Here is a 22,046-nt window from a genome sequence, read left to right as displayed (position 1 = left end):
GAATTGTTTTGTCTCCCTGCTCTGTGCACAGAGCTCACCATCCCAGAATGTGAACCCAGCCCCACACACTGAAGCAGCACAGAATGTGAAAATAATAAAAGCTAAACCTGAGGCATCAATGGCAGGGGTGGCACTGGGTGACTTTTAAAGCTCCCTCCCAGCCCAACCCATTCCATGATTCTAAGATGCTGTAAAAATGCTCAAATTTGGTCACTTTCAGAGAAAATCTCAACACAAGCCCAATGCAGCAGAGCAAGAACCACTTCAGGAAAATAACAAATCCATTTTAAATCAGCATCAGATAGTGGGGAAAAATCCTTCCCTGGCAGGGTGGGCAGGGCTGGGATGGGATTCCACCCCTGGATCCCTGGCAGTGCCCAAGGCCAGGCTGGGCACTGGGGCTGGGAGCACCTGGGACAGTGGGAGGTGTCCCTGCCATGGCAGGGGTGGCACTGGGATAATTTTTAAGGTTCCTCCAACCCAAACCATTCTGGTATTCTGTGACTGAATGGTCTCATTTGGGTTTGTTGATTACACACCAGAAATTGTCTCTGAGAAAGACTTAGAAAGGAGACAGAACCATTGGGGTTGTTGGTTCTGTCCCCTTGTTCCCTTGGGAAATTCCACAACATCAAAAGCTGCAGCTGGATTCCCTTGGGTGGTGTGTAAACCATTTAATTGCAGAAAAGAAAGATAAATTTAGCTGATGGTCTGATTATGAACAAGTAGAATAACTGACAGCTCACCCTCAGTTTGTGCATCCAAAATAGGTTTTTCCTTCCTTTAATCAGTGTTTTACATCTGGTGTATGGGGGTGAAAAGCTGAACCTCATGGAAGTGTCCAAGTGCTGCAGCTGCTCTGAGGGAGTTGCACTTTGTCTCCCCATGTTCTGGAGCATGGCAAAGGCTGATTTTTTGACTTTTTTAGGTCATGAAGGCAGGTCTCTAAAAATTCTTTCATGGGAGAACAAGTGGTTTGTGGATCCAGTTGTGTCTCCTACTTGTGCATTGTTTCCTTCCTGGAAAAAGGAATTTTTGACGTAGATAAACATCTTGAACCCTCATGGTTTAGTTAAGACTTCTGATAATTTTTTATTAAAATGAGGAGTTTAAGATTTGAGGAGTTTAAGATTTGAGGAGTTTAAGATTTGAGGTGTTTAAGATTTGCAGCCTGTGAGATTTCCCCACATTTGGTTTCCCACCCTGAGCTCTTTGTCCCTCACCACAACCTCTCAAAGGGCTGAAGAGTTTTTGAGTTTCTTGTAAAAAATGCACCATCATCACACCTGTTGAAAGCAGAATGCTGAGTGTGGTCATTAATTAACTTACTAATTTATGACACAATGAATTTTTAAAATATATCTGCCCACTTTTACCACTGCTGCCTGTAAATGTCCCTTCTGCAGAGCTTAACTTTAATTTTTTTACCCAATCTACCTGCAGCCTTGATTCCAAATGCACTCAGAATTGACCTGGGGATGAAGAATTCCCTGGGAATGGCCAAGGAGGAAATTCATTTCAGCTGCCTGCACGAGCCTCTGGATGCACCTTGTAGTTAATAAACCCTTGTAGTTGAATTTTGTTCTTTTCATCAGCATTCTTGCTTGGAGTTTGTGCTGAAGGAAACAAATCCAAACAGAGTTTTTCTTACAGCTCTGCTGCCATTTTGTTGCTTGGAACTTTTAGAGCCTTGCTCTTTGGGAATGATTCCTTGGTGTGGATATTTTCCTCTTCTGTCAGGGCTCAATCTTTGCTGCCTAAAGCAAACCCCTGTCAGTAAATTCTTCAATTCTCCCGCATTCCTCCTGCAAACTCACAAAATTGTTGCTGCTTAGGGATTTCTCCACAATTTTCCCAACTGAAAGCCATCCATATGCTCTGTTCTAGATTGTCAAGTGGTCAGACTTTTGTTCACCCTTGGCCTATAAACCTGGTGAACCTTTTAAGTTAATTGCTGAAGCCAGTGTAGATAATTTCAGTAGCCTTGGAGTAGCCTTCCTGGAAGACAGGCTGCAGATGGAGAACGGGATGGTGCCACACAGGATTGTTTGTAAGTACCCTCCTGATCATTTCTCATGCCACAACATTCTTGATTTATGCTTATTTTAGGACTTTGTGCATATTTTTTGTACCTACCTGAAAATTTTCCTTTTTTTTTTGGCAGTGTTTTTTTTTCCTGTTGGGATTCCAGGTTGACCCCTCTGTAGCTCTGCTTTAATTTTTTTGGAGGATTTGGAAGGGTTTGGGTTGGAAGGAGCCTTAAAAATTATCCATTCCCAACCCCTGCTGTGGGCTGGGACCCTTCCACTATCCCAGGGTGCTCCAAACCAGAAGTTAGCAAATACTTTCTTTAAATCTTGTCTGCTAGATTAACAAATCTATTTTTGAAAATCCAAACTGAAAGTTTTTAGGCAAATGTTCTCATTTTTTTTTTCATATTTGAAATTAACATATATTTAAAGCTGAACATGGATTGAAAACAATTTGAGGTGGGATTTTTTTTTTTGGCCTTTTTTATGGGGTTTGTTTTTGCTTTGCTGTTTTATTTAATGTAGATCACAGTGCTCAGGCAGAAATGAAGGAATGACAAAATCAACAGCATTTAGCTGAAGTGCAGGAGGACAGGAATATTCTCCCAAAAGAATCTGATGGGAAATTCTGTCTCTCCTGGTGCTGTTCTGCATAAATATTCCCCCAAGGAAGGCTGGCAGCTGAGAGTGTCCCAAGTCTGTCCCTTTTTAAAATGTTTTCTGCCTCCTTTTGCTTCCAGTGCTCTGTGGAAGCTGCTCCAGAACAGGCTGGGGGAGGCTCTGGATGGAGTAACAGAGGTTGGAAACTGAAATTCCCTTGGGATACCAAAAAAACCCCAAATCTTGCTTCATGTTTCTGCTCCAAAGGGGATGTAATTTCATAATAAGGAAAGGGGTTGAAGTTGGATTAACAAAATGTTGTTAATCAAGTTTCTCCCTGGATTAAGAGCACAATAAATTGATTTGGTTGTGTGTGAGCGGGGAAGGATTCAGGAAAATGTTTCAGATTTTTCCTTGAAGCCCTCCCTTGTGATGAGTGTCTTTTCTCTCCTCTTTGCTCTGCACATTTCTTGCTGGTCATAATCATCTTTGCTCTTCTCTTCTCAGTTGTATTTGCTCCAAATTATCTTCCCATTTCTGTCATTTTCAGGGGAAAAGGGAAATTTTTAACAGTTCTTCCTATTTTCTTGTTTTCCCTTGGATTCTTAGCTCCCAGATCTTGCTGTGCTGGATCTCTCTGCCTTTCTGCAGCCTGAAATCTGTTCAAATCTCTTTTTTACTCCCTTTTCTCGTGCCAAACCTTTATCTGCAGCCTGCAGCAGTGCAAGGGACGTGGTTCAATATCTGTCTTGCCCAACACCATCACTTTATTAGCTTATTTCAAAACAGTTGCTTTCAAAACAGCAGCACTTTTAAACCCTGCCCTAATTAGAAGAGCTGTACTTTTCCAGAGGTATTTTCTCTTTTTCATTTTGTCTTTAGATTTATGGTATGGGTGCAAATCTCTGTTGTCCTGGGGGGAAATAGGATTTGTTGTGTCAAATAAGTGAAATTCTTGCTGTTACAGGGAGTTTGTACTGAAACTGAATTCTGCTGTTAATGATACTTATCCTAACCCTGGTAATCTCGTTATTTGAACCCTTTTTTTGGTATCTTTACCTTTTGCAGCTGTCCATTTAGAGGAGTCTGCTCTGAAGGAGCTGGCAAAGGAGGCACCGTCGGCGGAAGAGGAAAGCACGGACATGGATGCAGTAACTCCTGCTGGGAAATCAGGGTTAGGGCAAGCTGAGGAGGACAGATCCCAGCTGGAAGAAGAAAGGGAAGATGAGGAAACAGGAGGTGGGGAGCAGCACCACCTGCACCTTTCCAGCTGCCACGAGTGCCTGCAGCTGGAGAACAGCACCATCGAGTCGGTGAAATGCGCCTCTGCAGAGAGCATCCCCGAGCTGCCCCGGGACTGCAGCAGCACAGGGCAGGAGGAGAAGGAGCACCAATGCCTGCAGAAAGGAATCAAAAGAATCAACCTGGCTGGAAAACCCCCTAATGTCCTGATTTACCTGGGCTCTGAGGCTGCCAAAGGGAGGTTTGAGCAGGTGAAAGCAGTGCTGAGGGAGTGCATCGATGCTGAGAGCTACACCCTGTACCAGCTGCACCAGGAGCAGGTGCTCAGGGACCCCTGGGTGGAGAATTCCCTGCTGCTGCTCATTGCCACAGAGGAACCCATCCCCGAGGGCATCCACAGGCAGTTCATGAAATTCCTGTCCAAAGGGGGGAAGATTCTCGGGCTTTCTTCGTCCTTCACCTTTGGGGGCGTGCAGATAAAGCACAAGAACAAACTGAGGAGGGCGGTGCACGAGCTGGTGGTGACTAAAAGGGACAGCACGGAGGTGAAGCTGAACCTGCTGCTCAGTGGCTGCGTTTTTGAGGAGGGGATGAAGGGAGATGGCAGCAGAGTGAAGGTGTTGAGTCGACTGAGCAGTGCTGCTGAGGACACGGTGATTGTGCAGCTGAGCCATGGGAGCAGTGGAGGAGAAGCCATCCTTTCCCAGGTACTGTGGGCATGCATTTCCTCATTGCTGCTTGGGCTGCAATCCTAAAAATTGTTCCTATTGTGTGTTCATTGGGGGTTCCTGTCAAGGGCAGGTGTGCAAGCATGGAATGGTTTGGGCTGGGAGGGAACTGAAAAATCATTTTGTTCCAGAAAAATCATTTTGTTCCATTTGGTGACAGAGGAACACCTTCCACTGTCCCAGGCTGCTCCAGCCCCAGGGTCCAACCTGGCCTTGGGCACTGCCAGGGATCCAGGGGCAGCCCCAGCTGCTCTGGGAATTCCATCCCAGCCCCTGCCTGTGACCATGGTCACAAGGGTTTTCAGGATGAAGAAGAGACGAGAATGTTGACTCCATGATCAGAAGGCTTGATTTATTATTTTATAATATATGTTACATTAAGATTATACTAAAAAGCAATAGAAAGGAAAAGGTTTCTTCAGAAGCTGGCTAAGCTAAGAATAGACAAGAATGAATAACAAAGATCTGTGTCTCAGACAGAGCAAGAGCCAGCTCTGCCATGAGTGGTCAGTAAATCCAAACACCCACAGGAGACCAATCACAGGTCTACCTGTTACATTCCACAGCAGCAGATAACCATTGGTTACTTTGGTTCCTGAAACTGCAGCTTCTCACAAGGAAAAATCCTAAGAAAGGATTTTTCATGAAAGATGTCTGTGACACCTGCCCACCCTGCCAGGGAGGAAATTGTTCCTAATATCTGATCTAAACCTGTAATGTTTCAGTGTGAAGCCATTCCCTGTGTGCTGTCCCTGCATGCCCTGGAAATTGTCTCTCTCCAGCTTTCCTGGGGCTCCTGCAGGCCCTGCAAGGCCACCCTGAGCTCAGCCCAAAGCTTCTCCTGTGCAGGTGAACAATCCCAGCTGTGCCAGCCTTTCCTCCCAGCACAGGAATATCCTGAAACTCACCCAGTGCCACCCCTGCCATGGCAGGGACACCTCCCACTGTCCCAGGCTGCTCCAGCCCCAGTGTCCAACCTGGCCTTGGGCACTGCCAGGGATCCAGGGGCTTCACTGGGAATTCCATGCCAGTCCCTGCCCACCCTCCCAGCCAGGAATTCCTTCCCCATATCCCACCCAAATCTCCCCTTTCCCAGTGGGAGCCATTCCCAGGTGTAAATGGATGTGCAGGGGTCCAAGTGCAGGGTGGGTTTCCCTTGGTGTTAAAGAAGGGGAATGTCACTGCTGGGAAAACATTTTCTTATTTTTGCCATGGATCAGGCAAGGTAAAGCCAAGTTTTGTGCAGGAAGCAGGAATTTCACTCATTAATCCAAGGAAATGCCTCCAAGGGGTGCCAGAGCTCCCAGGGGTGCCCAGTGGCAGCACAGGGAGCAGTGGCCACAAACCAAAGCCCAGAAAGTTCCAGCTCCACTTGAGGGGGAATTCCCTTCCATGGAACAGCTGCCCAGGGAGCTGATGGAGTCTGGGACATTCCAGACCCACCTGGACACTTCCTGTGTCACCTGCTCCAGGGGACCCTGCCTGAGCAGGGGTTGGAATGGATCACATCTCCAGAGGTTCCTTCCAACCCCAGATTGTTCTGGGATTTCCTCATATTCCAGAGCAGAGCTTTCCCTCTCTGCCTGCTGGAGATGGTACAGGAATACAGCTGGAGCAGATTTTGGGAGGTGGGAAATAAATCCCACAAAAGCCTTACAAAAATAGGAATTGTGGCAAAGCAGGAAGTGCAGAATAAACTTTGCTGGAAACTTTTTTTTTGTTTCCTGAGTCCTTATTCAGGCTTTAAAGGTTGAAATGTTTAATATTCTGCAGCTATCAAATAGCTCAGAGAATCTGGGGGTGGGATTGGGGTAGTCTAGGATGAGCCAAAACCATTAATTCCACTTAAAAATAATATCCCACAATAGAAGTGTCTCTCCAGTATCATGATATTGTGATCTCTGGTTAAAAAACCACCAAAACAGCCAAAGAAAACCCTCAAACAAACAACAACAAAAAAACCCCCAAAAAAGCACCACCAAACCCCCCCCAAAAAAAACCAAAACAAAAAAAACCAAACAAAAAAACCAAAACAAAAACCCAACAAACAAATAAACAAAAACCACCCCACCCCAAAAAGACCAAACAGATAAAGGTCAAGTGTTCATAATTTTTTTTTTTCCTTTTTTTTTTCCTTCACTTTACCTTCTGGATAATGGGTGAGGAAGCTTCCATGGGAGGGTAAATGTTGGTCACTGATGATTGAAATTATTTAAATATTCCCAGCTAAAGTTTTGGGTGGTGGAAAGGCTGATGAGAGGTACCACGAAGTTTAGCCAATAAATAATTGAGAAAAGCAGAGCAAGATGAGTTTTCCAAGATTAAGTAAAGGAATATGAAAGATGAACCCACTTCATGAAAGATTCTATTTTTGTACCAATATTTTAGGTGGGGAACTTTCTCAGCAGCCCAGAGCACTGAAATTTTAACTGCTCAGGGGTCAGGTAGCAGTTACAGAGCTCAGAAATATTCAGGGGGTTCTCAGAAGTGTTTTTGTCTTTGATTAGCTTAGATCTGCTGGGTTTTTGGGAGCTCTGTTGGACACTGGAGGATATTTATTGCTTTTTTTTTTGTAGGCAGCTCTGCCAGCCAGAAAATGGATTTGATTCTGTCCCTGCAAGTTGTGCTTTGCTGCACCCTTTCAATTGATCCTCCTGCTGCAGTAAAACTTGATACTCCAGAGGTTTTTCCCAGGAAAAAGAAAAGGGCATCAGAGCACAGCTTCAAAAATCAGATTAAAAGCATTAGTGGGACATTTTATAATTCTCAATGACTTCCAGTCTGGATTTGAAAAGCCCTCGTTGTTTCCAGGCAGTGACATCAGCCAGGAACTATTCTGGCAGATTTGTTTCTCTTTCTTCTGCACTCCTCTGGTGGGTGGGTGTGTCCTGCCTCCTTTTTAATGTGTTTATTTTACAATCATGGAGTGGTTTGGGTTGGAAAGGATCTTAAAATTATCCCATCCCAGCCCTGCCATGGCAGGGACACCTCCCACTGTCCCAGGCTGCTCCAGCCCCAGGGTCCAACCTGGCCTTGGGCACTGCCAGGGATCCAGGGGCAGCCACACTCATTCATTTCCCTGAATTTCAACGAAAATATGTAAAACACAAAGAACATAATGAAATTTTGCAAAATGGAAGGAATGAACAAAAAGAAGGGCTGTATTTAATAGCAATCAATCGATCTGCAGAGAGTACAAGTGTGGATTCTTTGGAGTTTTTTTCACCAGGGTCAGGATTAAATGTGTGAGAGGGTATTTCTTGTTGGCACTCAGATGTTTATCAGTTCTTATCTCTGTCACAGTCTCACAAACCCTGAGTTCTGCAGCACTTCACTCCAACAAACTAAAAATGGAGCCCTGTCTCTCTCTGCAAGGCCTTTGAAGGATAAACTGTCCAATTAACAAATGACACCTCAATTATTTTCACTTTTAACCCAACACCCAACCACCCATGCCTGCAATGGGGACTTTTTTATCCAATGACACAAAACCACCCAAACCCATGGAGAAGAAGAAGAAGAAGGAGCAGCCTCCACCCCAAACCCTCCATCTTGCTTTCTCTCTATTCCTGTATTCTAAACCCTTAAACTCTGAGTTTCCCACCCTGTGATCTCACACACTTCTATTCCAACTCCACACCTTTAATCTCAGTTTTATTATTGAAGTTTGGAAGCTTCTCCAGGCCCTCAGGTCAGTGCAGTGTTCTCTTGGGGGTCAGAGCCTGGCAGCACAGAAAGCCCAAAATTCAGGGTTCCAACATACAAAGGCTTTGAAATATCTTGGAAAAGCAGGAAAAAAGGGCCAAAAAGGAGGTTTATGAAGGATTTTTTCCTCTTGCATTTAATTTTAACTTCTAAGCATCTGCTTCAGCCATGAGGAGTGATTTTCTACCAGGTGAAAAAGTACTTTTTAGACAGAAGGGATTCTTTATCTGCACTGATTTCCACTGAATTCATGTGACTTGCTTGAGTTCTCCATACCTCGTTCAACTTCTAAAAAGCTCTTTCAATTTTAATATAATTTTGATGGAATTTCAGTTTTGATGGAATTTCAGTTTTGATGGAATTTCAATTTTAATGGAATTTCACTTTTGATGGAATTTCAGGTATAATGGAATTTCAGTTTTGATGGAATTTCAGTTTTGATGGAATTTCAGTTATAATGGAATTTCACTTTTGATGGAATTTCAGGTATAATGGAATTTCAGTTTTTATGGAATTTTAATGGAATTTCACTTTTGATAGAATTTCAGGTATAATGGAATTTCAGTTATAATGGAATTTAAATTTTAATAGAATTTCAGTTTTAATGGAATTTCAGTTTTGATGGAATTTCACTTTTGATGGAATTTCAGTTTTAATGGAATTTCAGTTATAATGCCATTTTAATTGTAATTGCAATTCTCTTCATGCACGGAATATTAAATGCCCAATCTTGCTGTTGGTTCTGGCAGAGCTGAAAAGCAGAACATTAAATTTAACTTGGTAAAATACAAGTTTGATCGACTCCTTCAGAAAAAGTTTCTGAAGAAATTAAATTTTAGGTGGGTTTCAGAGGAAATTCTGGTGTCTTGATGGTTGTGATCCCTGAATTAAAAACTGATTTTCTTTTTTTCTATGTCCTGCCAGGCCCATTTGGAGCTGGACAGCAATGCCATGGATGTGCAGACTGAGGAGGATTTTAATTTGCTCAAAATGAGCAATTCCAAGAGATTTGAAGTTCTCAGGGAGATCCTGACCTGCCTGGGGCTGAGCTGTGGATCCAGTGAAATCCCTGAGCTAACTCCCATTTATCTGCTCTCTCCTGATGAGGTAAGCTGGGATTTACCCTGCCAGGGAAATTCAGTGTCCTCCTAAAGCCTGGAGAGTTTTCAACATTTCAGGTATTTCAGGTAAGGGAAAAAAATTTCATTTTTAATCCATCAGTTTTGGTCCGTGCTAGAAGGAATTCTGAATTTCACCGCAGGGGAATTGTGCAGGGTTAATTTTATTATATTTTTAATTTTATTATATTTCTGTGTTTCTGTTAAGAAATTTTTAATGCTGTGCTTTTTGAAGGCTGTAGTGAGCTGCAGAAATAACTGCTTTAAAAGACAGGATTTATTTATTTATTTTTTAATATAAAATCAAGATAAAAAATTAATCTCTTAATTAAATCAAGATAAAATTTCCAAATTTTAAATCAAGATAAAATTTCCAAGAGAGGAAATGGTGAAGAGCAGAGTGCAGTGAATGGGAAGGGGCTGATGGCCCAGGGAAATCAATCCCTGATTCCTGAGGCTGTTGTAATATTTCCTGGGAATATTTGAAATTCAAACGTCAGCTCTCGGTGCTGCTCTCCTCCATGTGGGACCCTGCTCTGAACAATTGTCAGGAATGTCTAAAACAGGGATTTTCACTTGTTCTTCTTTAAAATATAACTTCAAAATCTTGTGTGAATTGATTCTCCATTTGTGTGGCAATGTGGAAACAAAACTGCAACCCATTTAACCTTTTTGGTTGTGTTAGATGTGCTCCAGACACAAGCCTTGGGTATTGAACTCTTCCTATTTTTGTTCTCCTCTTTCACTATTTTTTTTCATGATTGTTTCTGTCCAATGCCTTTGCACTTCTCAAACATGTTATAAATTAAAATTCAGTTAATTTCTATCCAAACTTGCCATCTAGTGGCATATTGCAGGGTTGCAGACCACCAAGTTAAGATATTTTAACTGCCTATCCTTTAGTTAAAGTTTATACCACAATTAGTTTTTAAAATTTGAACCATAAATTCTATTAATAAATTATTTTATTCCTAAATTTCATTAATTGTGGCTTCATGTGATTGTAATTGTTTTATTCACATATTTAATGGGAGTTTTGCTGTCTGTAGTCGTTGTTTTAATGTCTTTCCCTTTAGGCCTGATAAAATTCCAGAATCTTGTGTAAAAGGAAATTGCAGCTTGTAACAACAACAGTTCCTAATGAAGAGAGTGCACATAAACATAAATAATGAATGTCTTAGAGTTCAGCTTTCTCACAAATTATTTATTTTTCCCCATCCATCCATTATTTATTTTTCTCCTTAGGCCTCCTCCCTTTCCCAGAGAGCCAGGAGATACCAAAAATGTGAATTATTGGAGGAAATCCTTAATTTTATTGCCAGCAAGTGATTTTGGGATGGTTTTCTTAGACTTCCCTGTAATAAAAATACCACAATGAGTCAAATAATGATCAAGCAAACTCAAGGTCTTGTTAACAGATACAAAAATAATGAGAAATACTTTTATATATTTCTTTTATATTCTTTTATATTCTTTTTAATATTATTATATATTTATAATATATAATATTAGATATTATTTATATATTTATATTCTATATAATATTATCTATATTTATTATATGATAATACTATAAATATTATATATTTATTTTTATATATAAACTTTTATATTCCTGAGACTCGGCAGCTCAGGAATGATTCCTCATCCCCAAACTGGACTTTCCATTGTGTTTAAAATCTGCTGGTTCCCCTCACCTGCTCAGATTTTCTAATTAATTTTAGGAACCCCAAGCTCCTTTTGCTTATGAGGAAAAAATAACAATTGGGTTTGCTCTGCGTTTTTTGTTCCATTAAGAAAAAATGAAGCTGAGGGGTTTGGTTTTTTTTTTTGTTTTTTTTTTTGTTTTTTTTGGTTTTTTTGGTTTGGTTTGGTTTGGTTTGGTTTGGTTTTTTGTTTTGTTTTTGTTTTTTTTTGATAATTTTAAAATTCTTTCAGCTTCAAGTGCTGGCTTGGGGAGTTCTTCAATTTACAGCAGAGCTGTAAATTCTGTGGGATTCCCTTGGTGCCTCTTCCATCTTTTATCAGAGCTTTCACCTGGCCTGTTTCCTGCTACCTTTTGGGCATCAGATAGAATTCTAAACTTTATTCTGTGAGCTTCTCCTGACTTTGCCTCTGCTGAAATTCCCGGAAAATCTGAGTTTTTCTGCATCGTTGTTGAGATGCTGTTAATAATCCCATCAAACCTATGCTGCTAATTGATATGAATGTGATTATTAAGAATTTAAGATGTTCCTCTCCACTCTGTGGGTCTTTGTGCCTTTTGCATTGGAATTTGAAGCTGTTCCTGAGGGGTGAATTGGAATTTTTTTTTCTTTTCCTCCTCAGAATTCCCATTTTGAAGTTTTAATTTCCAATTCACGGACCTTAAAACCACAGTCTTGCTGCATGAATTAAAAAAACCCAACAAAACATGAGCAAACTGGAATTATTATATTTTAAATCCAGATGAAAGCTCTGCTGCCTGAATAATGGATGGTCCTATCCATCTTTAAGGATTTTAGATCTTAGCAGGGAGAATTCTGCTACAACAACAACAACTGAAGAACAATTAAATGAAGAACAATTAGAATGCTGGTTAAAAGCTTAATTAAAGCTACACAGCTTGATGCTGAATGTAACTTTAGAGGTCAGTATTGATAGCAAACCCCAGCATCTTTGTTTTTTCTGCTTCTCTTGCTGGGCTGCAGAACAAATGGAGAGGGAAATTCAGAGTTCTGTGGAGAGGGGAGCCCCAGGGTCTGGCACCCACATGTTCAGTGGCAGCTCCCAGCACAGAGATCTGATTTTTGATGCAGCTTCTCCCTTATACTCTCAAATATTTGCTCTTTCAGCCATCTCCAAGGATAATTTTTCAGACATAAATGGCAGGATTGTGTTTTATTGCAGGGAGTTTCAAACCAAGAATAGATTTCAAACCAAGGATTTGCTCCTTGAAGAATGAGATTTGTCCCAGTGGTGATTATTCCCATTAGGAATTGTTACACCCTCACATTTGCTCATCTGAAAACTTGAGTAAAAACTCCTCAGGCTCAGAATTTTTTTTGTGTATTTGAGTAATTCAGTAGCTGGAGCAGAATCAGCTCAGAGCAGATTTCATTTCCATGTCTTGGTTCTGGGGTGGTTCATAGTCTGCTTTTAAATTCCAGGTCCATTATGTCAGCCAAGAAAATGTGCAGTCACTTTATCCTGAATAAATCTTCCTTTGAGGGTGGGAAATTTGAACTCTCAGCTAACACTATAATGAACCCTGATTTCAGGGTACATTTGGAGACAATTGTTTCTGAAATATTTCCATGCATATTCATGGCTGTGGTAGGACTTGAGATTCAACTTCAGGGTTTGTTTTTAAATTTCCAGGGCCAAAATCAGGGGTAGTTACACTGAGACTCCAGAGTTTTTATTACTACCCAGGGTTTTGGTTTATAAGTAAGTGAACCAAAAATGTATAATCTACAAAATGGGAGATTTGCTTGTTTTCTCTTATCCTCAAAGCAGCAGCATCATCCCTGCCTTACAGACAGTAGAACAAAAACCAAGAGCACGTTAAAATTATTTATTCCAGAAAGGAAATTTGCTCTTATCTCTGGCTCACAAGTAAAATAAGAGCTGAGAAAAATCTTAAATGACCAACAGACAGTGAGGAACTGGAATAAATCACTGATAAATCATTTGTGTCTAACTTGTTTTACTTTTTTTATATGTATTATCTGTATTATTTTAAATGAGCAAAAACCTTTGTACTTGAAGGCCTTTCCCAGTTTATTTCTTGGCTAGAAATAAAAATACCTTTCAAGGCAAAGTAGCTTCAAGGGGAAAAAAATAGATGAAGCAATGTAAATATATCTGTACCAATAAAAAGGGGTATTTGCTGAAGCACCTTGCTGCCTTTGGGGAATGGATTTAATGTATCTGTAAAACTTCACCTAAGGACTGATAGCTGTGCTAGCAATTAAAAACACTGAATTTAACTCCATGGATTTAGGGCTTTTTTCCATAATAAATGCAAAGGAATTGGTTGGGCTGCAAGGCTTTGAGTTGCCTGTGTGTGCAGGGAGGGGGGGTTTGCATTTGCTGGGTTTGTGTTTTTCCCTCTCCCCTCCTCAAATTCACTTTTGTTTCTTTACAACAAAACCCTGCAAACCCAGAAGGGCCACACAAATCATAAAGCAAAGTTTTTTTCAGTGTTGGCATTCATGGGAAGTGTCAATGTCTGGATTCTAATCCTAATTCCTGCTGTTTGCTGCGGTTGGAGTGCGGTTCTGAAGGGAATTCTTCTCCAGGAATATGGTTTTTGACAGTCTGTGCCTCACTGTTTTCCTCTTTTTGCTTCATTAGCACTCAGAATAATGAAATTATGTAGGGACTGTGTCCAAATTCAGCAGTTCAGAGCTGCTCTGCTCTGGTTTTTGTATCTCAGTGATGTCTCCTCCTGTACCCAAGTGAACAACATATCTAACACTTGTCACAGTCCCATGGTGGAATAAATTCTGTGTATTTTAGCATCTTTTTATACTTTCTTCCCAGTCTTCTATTACTCTGCACACTTTTATTAATGTAGTTTCCTCACAGAACTGTTGGTTCTTGGGTGAATTTTGCAAACTTTTGAGTTCCAGTTATTTGGTAGAGGTAAAAGCTTAAATCAAGCTGAGTTTGTGAAGCAGATTTTGCAGCAGTCCTGATGCCTCAGGTTTGAGCTTTTCTATTTTTCAGGTTCTGTGCTGCTTTAGTGTGTGGGGCTGGGTTCATATTCTGGGATGGTGAGCTCTGTGCACAGAGCAGGGAGACAAAACAATTCCTGCTCCAGCTGGGCACCAAGGCCAAATGATCCAAATCTCAGCCCCAGAGCACAAACCCCGTGGGCTGGAGAGAGAAAAACAAGCAGGGTGGGACTGCAGGGGCTAAAGCTGGGATGGGACAATGAACTGCAAGATGCAAATGGAGCAGAACTGATCCCAGGGACAGAGCCCGTGCCCGGCCGTGCATTTTGGGGCCATTTTGGTTCATCTTGGGTGCAGCCCTGGCTGGGCTCTGGTGCTGCCCAAGGTGCATCCATGGAGGAGATGCTTTGAATCAATCCCTCCTTTATTCTTTAGCTCTGCCCAGCCTCTGCTCTGGGGCAGCCTGCACAAGGCATCAGTCCAGGGCAGGATGATTTTCACAGGTACTTCTGTGCCAAGGCAGCCCTGGCAGTGAAAACTGAGAGTCACAGAATTCCAGAATTATCAAGGCTGGAGGAGCCTTTCAGGATCACCCAGCCCCACCAGCATTACCCCAGTCCCTGTCCCCAAGGCCACATCCAGACTGCTCTGGGACAATTCCAGGGACTCCAAACCTCCCTGGGCAGCTCAGCCCAAGGCCTGACCACTCTGCCAGGGAAATTTTCTGTCCCAGTCTCCAACCTGAGCCTGCCCTGGTGCCATTTGAGGCCATTTCCTCTCCTCCTTTCCCTACCCCTCCTGGCAGGAGCTGTGCAGATCAATGAGGTGCCCCCTGAGCCTCCTTTGCTCCAGGCTGAGCCCCCTCAGCTCCCTCAGGGATTCTCCAGCCCTTCCCAGCTCCGTTCCCTGCCCTGGACGCGCTCCAGCCCCTCAAGGCCCTGTTTGAGGTTTTCCTCTCCATGGCTCTCTTCAGATGCAAAGAACTTGCTTGGATCACTGAGGCACATTAAATGAACACCTTGCCTTGAAAAATTGTTTTGTTCTCAAACAAAAATAAAACCTTTTGCCCTTGTCCAGGGAAGGAGAATGGAGCTGGGAAGGGGCTGGAAAGTCTGTCCTGGGAGGAGCTGCTGAGGGAGCTGGGAAGGGGCTCAGCCTGGAGAAAAGGAGGCTCAGGGGGGACCTCACTGCTCTGCACAAGTCCTGCCAGGAGGGGCAGGGAAAATAATGAGAGGAAATGGCCTCAAATGGCCATTTGAGGGCAGGCTCAGGTTGGAGACTGGGACAGAAAATTTCCCTGGCAGAGTGGTCAGGCCTTGGGCTGAGCTGCCCAGGGAGGTTTGGAGTCCCTGGAATTGTCCCAGAGCAGTCTGGATGTGGCCTTGGGGACAGGGACTGGGGTAATGCTGGTGGGGCTGGGGTGGCACTGGATGGTCCTGAGGTTTTCTTCCCACCTTGATAATTCCATGATATCAGGAATAGCAACAGTGACTGTAGGTGGAAGGCATGGAGAAGATGATGAGGACTAATGGCAGAGTCACAGGAAAATTTTTCAAGAAGATTTTCTTGGCTCTTTGTTCAGAGGCAACTTTTGGAACCAACCCTATAGTGCAACATGGCTGTGAAACTATAAAAGGCTTTTTACTGATTTGTGAGACAAAAATTCAACTGGTCAATTGAGAGATTGTTTATTCTGGTGAGAAACAGGATTTGAGTGACAAATGAGCTTTGTTTGTGCTGCCTCCTGTAAATCTGGCTTTGAGGTGAAGGAGGGCAGGGCTGGATGGGATCTTGGCAATGAGGAATTGTTCCCTGGCAGGGCTGGGATGGAATTCCACCCCTGGATCCCTGGCAGTGCCCAAGGCCAGGTTGGACACTGGGGCTGGAGCAGCCTGGGACAGTGGGAGGTGTCCCTGCCATGGCAGGGGTGGCTCTGGGTGATCTTTAAGGTCCCTCCCAGCCCAATCCATTCTGGAATTCTCTAATTATTAGAAGGCTGGATTGCCTCCTAATGTGTTCACTCTCAAAACATTCTTCAGCCTTTTTCCTGGAGCTGTTCTTAGGAGAACCCTTTAAGGGAGCCCTGGGGTGCTGCAGGTGCTCCCAGTGCAGTGCCCAGCCCTGAGCAGTGTCCCTGCCCAGCTGAGCCACTTCAGTGCTGTCGTTCTGTTCACATCACAGGAATTTCTGCTGCTCCCAGAGCCTTTCCCTCCATCTCCTGCAGCCAGGGCAAGGTGTTTGCCAGCAGGGGACACTTCTGAGCTGCGTTTCGAGGGGAAAACCGGGGAAGGGATGGAAAGCATTTTATGCACAGTGTGTTGGAGATAGATTTGCATGAAAATATCTTTGCATGTTTGCAGCAACTGCCCCTGTATAATATTTCCTCAGTTTGAAAGCAGCCTTTGAAATTCCACAGGAATCGATGGCATGTAGTGTCAGGATACAGTAAAACATTTCCAATTAAGAAATCTTGATGGGAGGTGAAGGGAATTCCAAATGTGGAGCCAAGTAATTCCAGGTGGTGCTTAAGGATACCTTTTCCTTTTCTGCTGTTTCTTTTCAGGGAATATTTGCCATGTATTTAGGGGAGAGGGGAAGGGAAATCTGGCAAACATTGCCTTTGTTTTATACTTGTCTACTTCAGATTTTGTTTTCCTTCTTGCAGGATGGCAGCAAACATGCTGTTCCTGTTAAACAAGCATGAGGCACATTTGTAGGCACATAATAATGAGCAGCATTCTTCCTTTGCATTATGGTTTGTAAACAACTTTTGGGCCCTGGATTGATTCAATAAATGGTTTTGAGGATCATTTGGAAAATGCAGGAAGCTTTGAGGAGTGGAAGCAAGTATGCTGTTTATAGCAATCTCCATAAAAAGGGGCTTTATGCTGCTGTGAGAACTAAAAGTTAATGCCTTTTGTACCGAGTAGCATTTAATCTTTGTGTGGAGCTGACTCTGATGTGAAATTATGATGTGCTGGCATCTGCCCAAAGTGCCACTCATGGAATTGGATTCTCTCATGTTTCAAGGCTGGCTTGGAGTCAGTGTGCATGATACTTCACAACCACTTTCTTCAGCAGGCATGTTCCTTCTGTACTGGAGAGAATGGAAAATTTCATTATCCCCCCAGAATGGCTTATGTAATATATATTTAAAACATTTGTGTGATCTCTGCCTGCTGCTGGCTTTTCACTCTTGAGATGACAGAGAGCAGCAGCAGGCCTGATCAATGCTTGGGTACAGGTTACTCAGCAGAGTGCTGAGGCTGACTTTTCTTAATTTCAGTTTGGTCTCAGAGTTTGGGATGGGGATCTAAATTTCAAAAAATCAAACGTGGTGGCAGATTGACCCAAATTCAGGTGTCCCATTCTGCCTTGCTGGGAGGGCTGTATTCAAGTGCCTGGGTGTGGATTTTGTTTCAGCACTCCTGGTAAAGCCTTTGGAGTCAGGGCTGCCCTGGAGCAGATGGGGGATTTTGGAGAGCAGGAATCCCTGCCCTGTGACAAACACCCCGCATTTGGCACCGCTCTGACCTCACCGCTCAGGGTCTGACAAAAGTGGAGGATTTCCAAACATAAAAAAAAACACCCAAAAAACCACCCTCAAGATTCCCTGATGTCCATGGGGCCTGCAGCTAATTTATGGAAGTGAGACGGGGAAAATGAGAGCAGGCTTGGCATCAGCTGGAGCTGGCGAGATGCTCTCGGGTTACCATTGCTCAGAAATGACGCCTCCTTCCCACAATGGGAAATTGTTGTGGGGCTCCTCTGACACTTCCATCAGGGCTCCTTTTGTAGCCAGAATGTGTGTTTAATTCATGTATCATTTAATTAAAGGGGCAAGTTGGATAAGTACAGGGATAAATAAATGTATAGGACCAAGAGGAAATAGAATTCAATCGCTCTTCAAAAAAGAAAAAACTGCAAACTTTAGCTGCTTTTGGAACACTGCATTTGCAACACTCAGGTCTTGTGAATTTGTATTTTATTCCTTTGAAACACTGCACTTGCAATATTCAGGTTTTCTGAATTTGTATTTTATTCCTTTGAAATGCTGAACCTGCAGCATTCAGGTTTTCTGAATTTGTATTTTATTCCTTTGAAACACTGCACTTGCAATATTCAGGTTTTCTGAATTTGTATTTTATTCCTTTTAATAAAATCCTGCAATATTCAGGTTTTCTGAATTTGTATTTTATTCCTTTGAAATGCTGAACTTGCAGCATTTAGGTCTTCTGAATTTGTATTTTATAAATTTGAAACACTGCATTGGCAACACTCAGGTCTTCTGAATTTGTATTTGATTCCTTTGAAACACTGCATTTGCAGCATTCAGGTCTTCTGAATTTGTATTATATTAATTTGAAACACTGCATTGGCAGCATTCAGGTCTTTGGAATTTGTATTTTATTCCTTTGAATAGAAACCAGCAATATTCAGGTTTTCTGAATTTGAATTTTATTCCTTTCAAACACTGCATTGGCAGCATTCAGGTCTTCTGAATTTGTATTTTATTCATTTAAAACACTGCATTGGCAACACTCAGGTCTTCTGAATTTGTATTTGATTCCTTTGAATAAAACCCTGCAATATTCAGGTTTTCTGAATTTGTATTTGATTCCTTTGAAACACTGCATTTGCAGCATTCAGGTCTTTGGGATTTGTATTTTATTCCTTCGACAATCCAGTTGTGCAGTAATGTGCAGAAAAAAACCCAACTTGTTCACAACAGAGAGTTTATTATTGAAATGTATCAAGCTGGATTTATTCTGGAGAATTAAGATGGGAGTTTATTTGGAGTCACTGATTTCTCAGAGTTTGTCACCGGGCAAAGGCTCCAAAAACCTCCATTGTCAGCTGTGACTGGTGCAGCAGTTGGTGGGGAAGGGGCTGCCTCTTTGGGGATTTTTGGGTTCCTCCTCTGACAGTTCATTTCCAGCCATGATTTCTGACACGTTGAGGAAAGCTGGAAATTCCAGGTGCAGGGGCAGTGGAATTTGGCATGTGCCTGTCTGCCTGACACGATGCAGTTCTGAGAGAGAAAAGCTGATTAAAGAGCAGCTGTTCGCTGAAATCACCACGTTTGCTGCAGCTCCTGCTCTGTTCTTTGGGCTTGCAGTGGGTGTTCCCAACCTGAGACCATGTTTGACTTTAATAAACCACTGAACTCACTTGGACAACAAAGGATTGACAGGAAAATCGGGGCAAGGTTTTCTCAGAAGGAAAAAATAAATCAGAATAAATACATCTTGTGCTGGCTGTTTTCGTGGTACTTGTATTTTTCTCCTCCCAGGAAAAGTTCCCTGTGTAAAGTATCAGGGCAACCTGTGTTTTACAGTTAGATCATGCAGAGCTGTTCTTCACAGCATGAAGTGATTTAATTTCAGGAATTTCAGCTGGTCACAGTTTTATCTATGCCAGCATTTCCTAGAGGATCCACAGCAGGGATGAGGTTTGGTCCTGCACCTGTATAATTCCATAATTCTATATACAGTCTTGTGTATGTGTGTGGTAATATGTGTAAAACGATGAAATTACTTTAATCTCTGTATAATTTTATTGTATCAATCACATTGGCCACCTCAAGTTTCAGAAATTATCTCCTTTCTTTACCCATTTTTTCTAAACACACAAGATAATGTGTTGATACGTTTAAAATGATGAAATTATTTTAATCTGTGGATAATTTTATTGTATTAATAATCACATATAGGCCACCTCAAGTTTCAAAAATTATCTCCTTTCTTTAGCCATTCCTTACTAAGCACACATTTAAGATAATGTGTTAATACATTTAAAATGATGAAATTATTTTAATCTGTGTAGAATTTTATTGTATCAATCACATAGGCCACCTCAAGTTTTAAAAATTGTCTCCTTTCTTTACCCGTTCCTTACTAAACACACAAGATAATGTCTTAATACATTTAAAATGATGAAATTATTTTAATCTGTGGATAATTTTATTGTATCAATCACATAGGCCACCTCAAGTTTCAAAAATTATCTCCTTTTTTTACCCATTCCTTACTAAACACACAGAACAATAAAAGTGAGTGAAGTGCCAGAGGCGCAGAGGAGACCCCAGAGCTGCAGCCCTGAGAAAAGCTGGGATGAGAGTTCTCCATGGAGTGTGTAAATCAGAGCATGCTCCTTGACTGATGAGGATAAGAACTTTTTTTTTTTTTTTTTTGAGAGGAAAAATGCAGGAGGAAGAGCTGGTGGATGTGGTTTGATAGCAGATGAAAAAGCAGAGGCTGTGTGGGAGGAGGAGAGAGGGGAATGGGGCGACAGCTGAAGAGCAGAGGTAAGGAGTAAGGCTTGAACATGGAGAAAATAACTTTATTACTGCCTTTTCCAGCATTCCCTGCAGCTGCTGGTTGTTATGTACATCTCTCATAATTTTAGCTATAAAAATGGTGCTGCTTTGGGCTGATGGTTTCACTAAAATGTGGGACAAGGTTGGATTTTTACAGCTTGTTTTATTGAGAATCACTTTCCTGCTCCAGCGTGGGTTGTTTCTCATTGGTTTCTCAAGCCTGTACTAAATTGTGCTGCTGAATTTATCTAAGAAATGTTTCAAGAACTGCTTCAGGAAACAGTTCAAAATATGCTTCTTAATTTGTAAAAGAAGCCAATAAATATATAATTAAAATAATAGCAAAAGCCAGGCAATAGCAGGATCAGTATCGAGGAGATTTTAACATGGAAAATAATATTGTCTTCAGTTTGAGAGTAATAATTGTAATAAATTTATGATTTTTGCATGTGGTGAGAACTTAAATTTGGAGTTTAGATCATTTAGAAACCAAAGTCTTTGGAAGTGGGGTCACAGATTGCTGAGTCTCAGAACATTTGCTGCACAAACAACCCACATGTAAATTTTTATTCAGCTTTTTGCCTTTGAATATCGATTTCCTTACAGAACTCAATGCCTTAACAGCTTCAGACAGAGAAACTAAATAAAAATAAAGCTGTTTTCATTTGCTGAGAGAAAGAAAGAAAGAGAGATTGTGGATATATATGGATATTAATTTGGATTACTGAACCATTCGCTTATGGCTCTTGTTTTAGTGATTGTTTTTTGATGTTTCACTTGGAACAAGGAAATAAATCACAATTTCTTTTGTAATATAGCATTCAACTGATGAGCAGGTCATATTAGAAGTAGAAAAAGTTACATTGGTCTCATTATTAAAATAATTTCAAGGAAGAGCAGCATTCAGCTGGAGAAAGCGTCTCATGTTAAGAGCTGTGCCTGGATGTTCTTTGCTTATGGAATAAAGTCAAGTTTTAGGAACTAAAAAACATCTTTAAATCCTCAGGAGTTTTAAAAACTTATTTAGTGAGAGCATGTCTCTGTATTTCCATGGAGTCAGAATCGATGCAAATCAATTCCAGGAGGTATTGCTGAAATTCTTCTGCAAGATAAGGAACAATAATCGGTGTTTTGATGCCTGATTGTCAAGATCTAAATAAAAAATTGCATCTGGCATGTTTTGACTTTAGAACTTATTACACGAAGTGAGCAATTACCCCAGCATTTTTCTGGCCTGGAAGACATTTCTTCTTTCCAAGATGGAATTGTTGGGCTTAGGGCTCGTGAGGGTACCACAGCTCCCTGTCAGGAGCTTTTATCTGGTTATTTCCCATTTCTAAACTGTCTTTTAGGTGTTGGCATCTCAGTACAATTATTTGCTGATGGAAAAGCAAATACAAGAGCTGAAAACAAATGGTAATTCTTATTGTTTTGCTTCCTTGGAGAGAGGGGCACTTTCCCAAAGTTACCATGAGCAGTATGAGCTGCAAATTAAAATCAATATTTGAATTTCCAAGGTTTTTGTTAGGAATACCTGGAAACATTTTTAACTGTCCTTCTGCCTGTAGAATATTTCTGTCATTATTTTAAATTAACATAGTTGGGAGCTTTTTGCAGTTACGGGAGGTTTTTCCTTATTTTCC

General features: G+C 41.7%; 1 protein-coding gene across 2 annotated transcripts in view; it reads left to right on the top strand.

Annotated features, from left to right (window-relative positions):
* The window catches only part of HLCS (holocarboxylase synthetase), a 152,947-nt gene that overhangs the window by 11,642 nt on the left and 119,259 nt on the right, over positions 1-22,046 (top strand). For both annotated transcript variants that reach the window (XM_071430127.1, XM_071430126.1), the window contains exons 3-5: positions 1,888-2,050; positions 3,699-4,579; positions 9,230-9,412. In XM_071430127.1, the coding sequence (XP_071286228.1) occupies positions 1,888-2,050; positions 3,699-4,579; positions 9,230-9,412 (1,227 nt within the window). The remainder of the gene's footprint in view (positions 1-1,887; positions 2,051-3,698; positions 4,580-9,229; positions 9,413-22,046) is intronic.

The sequence above is a fragment of the Agelaius tricolor genome, unplaced genomic scaffold (assembly GCF_023055355.1).
Source record: "Agelaius tricolor isolate 1412-34295 unplaced genomic scaffold, bAgeTri1.0.p SCAF_7, whole genome shotgun sequence".
Taxonomy (NCBI): Eukaryota; Metazoa; Chordata; class Aves; order Passeriformes; family Icteridae; genus Agelaius; species Agelaius tricolor.
The sequence above is the reverse complement of the archived record's forward strand: the minus strand, read 5'-3'. Positions and strand labels throughout refer to the sequence as shown.